A 7,110-nucleotide genomic window follows, 5' to 3' on the forward strand; every position below is an offset into this window, starting at 1 on the left:
CCAGTTGCGCCAGCGAGCAGCCAACTTCTTTAGCTACTTCAGCTAACTTGTCTGCCTTAGCAACCTTTTCATCCAAACCATTAGATAGCAGCTGTTTATATTCTGGCATAGATAGACGCGACCCCTCTGGAATGCCCTTGCTGTACTTGCCTGTTAGAATGCCGGACGACAACGGCGACCACGTGGTGAGGCCGTAGTTATACTTTTTGTACAGCACGTCAAAGTCGTACTCGACACGCGACCGCTCTAGAATGTTGTACTGGGGCTGGTCGTACACAGGACGAATTAGACCAAGGCGATCAGCAATCTCGCATGCCTCAATGATGTCTTTAGCGCACCATTCACTGGTTCCCCAGTAGAAGGCCCAACCCTGATCAATTACAAAGTTCATAGCACGCACGGTCTCCTCAATAGGCGTAGCAGGATCCGGGCGATGGCAAAACACGAGGTCCACATAGTCCAGATTAAAACGCTTCAACGATGCCTTCATGCCTTCTATGATGTGTTTACGGCTATTGCCCACGTCATTAGGTCCCGACTTGGTGCCAAAAAAGATCTTGGTGCTGATAACGAGATCTTCTCGCTCCCACAATTTGCGATCAATGCCGGCCTTGATCACCTTACCCATGATAATCTCCGATTGACCGTTAGCATACACTTCGGCGTTATCGAAGAAGTTGATACCGTTTTTGTAAGCATGCTCCATGATGCTGTAGGCTTTCTCAAAGTCCAGCTGTGAGTCAAAGGTCACCCAACTGCCAAATGACAAGCGGGAGACTAGTAAGCCGGTATTGCCCAGAAAACGATACTTCATGTTGTGCGTAGGGGCAGCCATGGTTCTTTCTTATATCTTTGGCTTTTGTTGTTGAGAGCGAATTGGATAATGATTGAAAATAGGTCTGAAAGGGTAGAAAATGCAAATGTTGCAAATATATGACTGGTCATTAATTGAAAATCAGGATATAGTAGCGATTGCTCATTGGATTTGACGATTCCTGGTCAAATTTACGTATGCAGTTGTGGGGCAAAGTCGTAGAGCGACGTTTCGACTCACAATAATCTCAACGCTCGTAGAATCCGAACGTTTGAAGTCAAAACAGAAAGAAGGGCGTCGTAATCATTACGAGGATTATGTTCCTTGAAGTAGGTATAAAGTTCTGATGAAATAAAAAGGGCTAGGCTCGAAATCTTTGCGAGATGTGTGTAATCAAAATATATACTTTCGGGTTACATTCTTCATTTAAGGAATGAATAAGTGGTCCATTTTTTTGATTGTAAGTGAAGATTCTTCTTGAAATGCAGTACCTGTAGCTCAATCGAGTCTGCTCTACTGATATAATCTACTAAATTATGAACAAAGCGAAGAGATCAGAGCAGGTTGAGCATGAGTTTAGAAACCATGTCTGTCTGACTGTCAGAAGGCTAAAGAGTGCAGTGCAACACGAGATATAATGATTGCTACGGTACAATGTGATGGTACTCATCAGGGGTACGTTTTGGTATATGTGGTCAAAGTATGTAGTAGATAACTACAGCATTACATGGTTATTGGATGTAAGAAACGGGAAACATATCGTTTCATGTTTACGCACACATTGTATCATCGAGCTGACCTCAGAAGAACTGAAGTGTTGCATTGATGAAAGATTTAAGCTACGGGAATCCACACGCTAGGATTAAGCTTTCTTTAGCGTGAAATGCTGGTAGCGATCCAACTTATTTTGAAACCGGGTCCCGTAACCCTTATTACACCATGAGGCTTTTTAGGTCAGTGGGGCCTCTTCCCACCCAACTATCACACACCCAATTGGGTATGGGTTAGCAGCGCGGTCACACCACAGCCACTTTAGTGACCTATCTCTGGCGTCCTTGATTCGAATCCTATGGGTATCGAACCCGGTACCTCCCGGTCCCAGACCAAGCTACAAACCACTTGAGCCAGGGATCGGTAGTGTTGCATTTATGAGGATGATCGGACTCTGCAAAGGCGAGATCTGCGAGGCTAGCCTCATTTCGTGCAGTACGGATTGTTTCACTTTTGAATTCAGCACATAAGACAGAATACAAAGTAAATTGATTGGTTCCTTCCTTCCTTCCTAGCCGAAGGTAGCTGCTACATCTAAGCTGCTCTTAATTAAAAAAAATGATCGTATGGCTGAAAACCGACTGGATGATTGTCTACTACTAGACGCGGACGATTAGTACTTTCGTACTACTTTGTATACTAACCTTACACTTTTGGTGATTTTTATCCAATTTACGTTTCAATTCTACGAAATTGTGTACTATGTGCACTTTCGTGTGATTGTTAAGACCCATAAGTTCCAAAGTATCGGTATGATCATCCTCCCTAAAAGAAGATTTGTGTGATCAATTGAGCTTCTAGCTGGACGTCAAACATATGCCAGTTCGATTATCAATGATATGAGAAATGTCTGAATAATGTTAATATCAGATACAAGGAGTATTAAAATAACAGAACACTTTTCGTACCTGATAAGGTCAAAGTCTTTGATACAACCTTTGTGCGTTTGTCAAACCAGACACGTTAAGTAAAAATTTACTCTGTGGAAATGTGCACGATAATCTCATTGCACATGGAAGCATCATAATCAATCCTACGTAGTCGTAGAAGATCTGTATTGCAGCGGGGCTGTCGTAGCTCTTTGCTGAAAAAAAGCTTACTAGGTAAGCTTACCTACGTAACCGACCTTACGTTCTATACCGGAACCAGTATGAAGGTAACAGCTACCTACAAGAGGACCAAAAACCTTAGCCAAGGCAAATAAAATCTTCCGCTCCAAATTGAAACTGTATGTATTTGTTTTATTTGCGGCAGAGCCGCCTGTATCTAAAATCTTAGTTTTATTAATTAAACAGTAAAAACCTTTCAACATGCGTAACTACTGGCATCGTGGCTTTATGTGTAGCCACACCATTGTGTGATTACACCAATTTGTGTAATCCACACTTTTGTACGGACACACCATCTTGTGTGACCCACCCTTTTATACAAGGGTACGTCTAACCCCACTACATGTATCCTTTGGGAGGCTGCGACCTGCGCTGCTCGAATACCTACCCCTGAAAAAGCAGATCAGTTTGAGTAGGCTTATGGCCGTGTTTCAATCCCGTCCGAATCACGGAGACGGTGTTCAAAGGGCCAGATGAGGTAATTGCTTGCCTGGAGGCACTCGCCAGCTATGAAAATGCGGTAATTCGACACCGTTAGAAGCACCATCATAGAACAGTGACACTCATCGGAGACCGCTGATGTTAATCGTCTAAGGGTTCGAGGATGCAACTAATATATACAAAAAAAATCTTGACGCATGAAGTTGAGATGACCATTGATTCGGCCACGCTCCCAACAAAGCAACACCGCGTTGCGCTTGCGACCATTACGCTAAGAAGCCGCGCGGGTATAAGGCACTAACGTGATATACTCCGGTAAATAATTAGGCATCTATAATATTCGACGATTTAAAAATGGCGGATGTCGACTGAAACGTTTTGTTTTGCGGGAAAACTTGAGCTTTAGGCCTTGCGCGCCCCCTCCGCTCTCGGCTCTTAAGTATGGAGAGCAAGGCTCCCACGTAAGAACGTCTAATGAGCCATTTACAAAGAAACGATAAGCTTCAGTAGGTGCAGTATGGCCTTCTGGAAAAGACTGCGCTTTATTGAGCGTGATGGAGATCGTAGTCAGCAAACTCCAGTTTAGAAAAATTACTCTCTATTAGAGTTGAGATTTACAGTTCATGTTTATTTATTATTAATGTCAGCATCCGGAAGATTGAAAAGCCTTAGCATGTCGTGATAGCTTCAGGAGTGTCAAGCAATTACGTACGGCGTCACAAACAGGAGACAGTACGCGGAAGTATCGACGATGTTATTTGCGGATACGATATTTATGCCTTTTGCGACGAGAAACTGGTAGAGCTATCAAAGTTTATATCTAGTGATGCTCGTGGGCTTTGATAGCGTGTACCTATGTATGAAATACGATCTCATCCTAGGTATGGCGCGACTGAGGCACCACAAGAATGAAGCAATTTATCACTGCTAGGTGCTACCCACAATTCTTTTGGTGGAGTACTGGCGTATCCTGATTTCGACTTTGCCAGATCACAGAAGCTTATTTGGCGCAGATACATGATTGCATTAGCTTCTGCGCAAATATGAAATTATTAAGAATCGGCTGCAAATGGTATTACGATATGCTCTGAACAGAGCTCGGATGTGCTCGGGGTTGAAGGTCCCCCTCATTACCTCCAGCGGTAGATCTAATTAAGGTGGATAAATTTCCCCTCGCGAGTATGTGCAAAAAGTTGCTAGACGTCGAGGTCGCAGAAGAGGCGAGATTACAAGCTTAATAAAAAGATTAATGCATTCTGGCTCTTTCGATTCCAGATCGGCCCTTTCATTTTGTTTGTGATGGATCAGTCCATGTAGGTAGCTATGATTTAACTCGAGTTGATATCGCTTTTGCATAAAACCTAAACAAACCATCAAGTATTGCCGGCTCAAAGAAACTGCGAGTAAGTACCTATTCATGATCAAGACCCACTTGCATTGAAGTATGTCCTTGTTATGTTTGAAGTTAAAACATGCTTGGCTCTAAGCCGTTTCTGAGCTATTCAGATCATTTGGCGTTGCGCACGGCGACGTCATCGCCACACCTCTCGCAGTGAATAACAAGACAATCATGTTTCTTTGCCGAATACACCTTTCATGCTCGGATAAGAAAGGATGGCGTGACGGGGCGGCGGATGTCACTCCGACAATGATGTACCGCATACCACGATAGTGACGCCGCCAAATGATGAGACAATACGTACAGCGTACTATTCGGATTCAGCATATGTTGCGTTGCTGAAAGCTTTGACATGATTTAATTTGGACTCATATACTAATATATAGTACGAAGCACGAGGTTGCACGCTTTCATCTCTATTCCTTCTCCCAAATTTTTAATGCCTTATAGCAATCATCCGCATGACACACTAAGTGTAGTGGCGCGTTGGGACAAAGGCATCAAATGCAGAACACTGTACAATGCAAATAATACCTCTTTGAGAGACCATCTTGAAAGAAAAAAAAACATATCATCGGTGAGCGCTAGTCATTGATGGCCCAACAAATACAAGTGGGTTTGAATATACGTGCGTCGTGACAGCTAGATTAAACCTTGCTGCACGCACCGGCACGTTTGGCTAGCCTGACGGTTCCGATAAAGTGTTGGTGATTAATAGATTTATTTTTCTGGTTAAAAAAATGCGTTCGGTGATGCCGCGACTGTGATCTTTGTGAGCCGTTCAAGGAAAATAGCTTCAGTCGCTTCTGTTAGCGGTGATGTGACTGGTGCGGATACCTCTAAGCTGTACATCTACAAAGTTTATACCAAATAATTTGCCGGTAGCCAATATACCGAATGAAGATCCGCAGTTTAAAGCGAAACTTTGGCAGACGTTATCTAAGGTGCTTGATCCCTGACCGATTACGTCAACCGCTGACCATCTGCAAACAGATGGTCAGACGGAATGCGTGATGGCCGAGATACTGGCGAGAACTTTTTCTATTCATTTATTTTGCATTAATTAACGCAGTTGCATGTTCTTACAAGGTCAAGCTCATTTCGGGTGCCTTTGATTTCGCCACAAGTGGTCCCGGTAAGAGCTGTCGATCAAAATCGAATTGCTATTATCGGCTTGGCTACACTTAGTAACAATACCAGCGGTTCTACCACAATGGAATTCAGCGTCATGGAGGGATGCGTGACGATATGGCTGCAAGCCAGAAAGAATGTAGCATTCCAAGACAAGAACCAGCGAGAATACGCACAAATATGCCCGTTTACTCTAGCAATTGCTCTGAAGCATACAGGGTCTACAGTCTATAAGGCTAAGTTGTGACAATGCTGATTCGAATCAGTACCGGTCGTAGCGCATATGAAATGCAGATAAGTTCCGATTATCGGATATAAAATAACGCGAACACATCCAGTGCTCGATATTAGCTTAATTTAGCCATACCATAAGCCAACTCTCCATTTCGATTTTAGAAATCTGTTGCAGACGACGAAAATACCTTAGCATATCCTGTAGCTGTTTTGCCCTCTGTCTTTAAATAGCAATGCGGTTCTGAGCCGAAGGGAGTGCAGAAAGTCAGACATTATGATTATAAAGCACAAAAACAAATTTTGATATCTGGAGCAGTTTGGCCTCGGAAGAACGTCGTAACTTTCAAATAGGGAGTCGACGTGCTACCGCATCACTGATAGCTCACGGGGGCATGCCTTCAGAGGATCAACCGCTGCGACAATACTCCATGCGGATGGTGCTGTCCACATTTATGCGGAAGATGCCATAGACCTGGTGAAGTAAGAGACTTAATCTAAATCAAAAAATCCGGGAAGTTTAAGGTTCAACTTCGACAAGATTGCCTGGAAGTCATGGCAGCCTACAACGTGGCGCAGACATACCCAAGTGAGAGGAGCGGGGAAGTAACATCAAATATTAAGATTAAGGGTTTAATGACACTATGAGATCGAATTGAAGACCGATATTTTTCTATTGTAATAAAGCATCGGTCAATCACCGTAAGGTAAGGACGAGATATGCGGTGATTAACACAAGTTAAGCATTGCTCGATGGCTTCCAAAATGGATTGCAATCGTTGGGCTTACGTATTACTGCCAATGAAGGCGTTGATTACAAGTATACACCGTAGTCAACAGAAAGATTAACTAAGGCATTTTCAAATAGCGATTGAGATAACATTAAAAGTGACCAATTCTCACAAGAAATTGTGATTATTTTGAACTTTTGATGAACCAATTTCAAAATTTACACAAGTGAAAAAAAGCTTTATATCAGGTCCAAAGATCGCAAATTGTCGATGAGTGACTGATATACACCGTTCTTCTCGTGTTTCGCCAAGTATTCAGCCAATGCAGACTGATTTGCACAACGAAAATCCTGTCCGTAGGTTGCAAAGGCCTTTGCAACCTCTAAGCGAGTCGACATGCGGGCATTGACATCTTCGATCGATTTTTCGAGCCAAGAAATGACGTCCTTTCGATCGACCTTGTATTTGCCTCCTGGACCAGGA

General features: G+C 43.2%; 1 protein-coding gene across 1 annotated transcript in view; it reads right to left on the reverse strand.

Annotated features, from left to right (window-relative positions):
* PHALS_01519 (Voltage-gated shaker-like K channel, subunit beta/KCNAB) overlaps nt 1-835 on the reverse strand; it is a gene marked incomplete at both ends in the record, with an annotated part of 912 nt that extends 77 nt beyond the window's left edge. Inside the window, one exon of the mRNA XM_024715925.1 lies at nt 1-835. This exon is cut by the window's left edge and continues 77 nt beyond it. Coding sequence (XP_024581574.1) covers nt 1-835 — 835 coding nt within the window.
* Nucleotides 836-7,110: the final 6,275 nt, after the last annotated feature.

The sequence above is a fragment of the Plasmopara halstedii genome (assembly GCF_900000015.1).
Source record: "Plasmopara halstedii genome assembly, contig: Scaffold_1561, whole genome shotgun sequence".
In the NCBI taxonomy this organism is placed as follows: Eukaryota; Oomycota; class Peronosporomycetes; order Peronosporales; family Peronosporaceae; genus Plasmopara; species Plasmopara halstedii.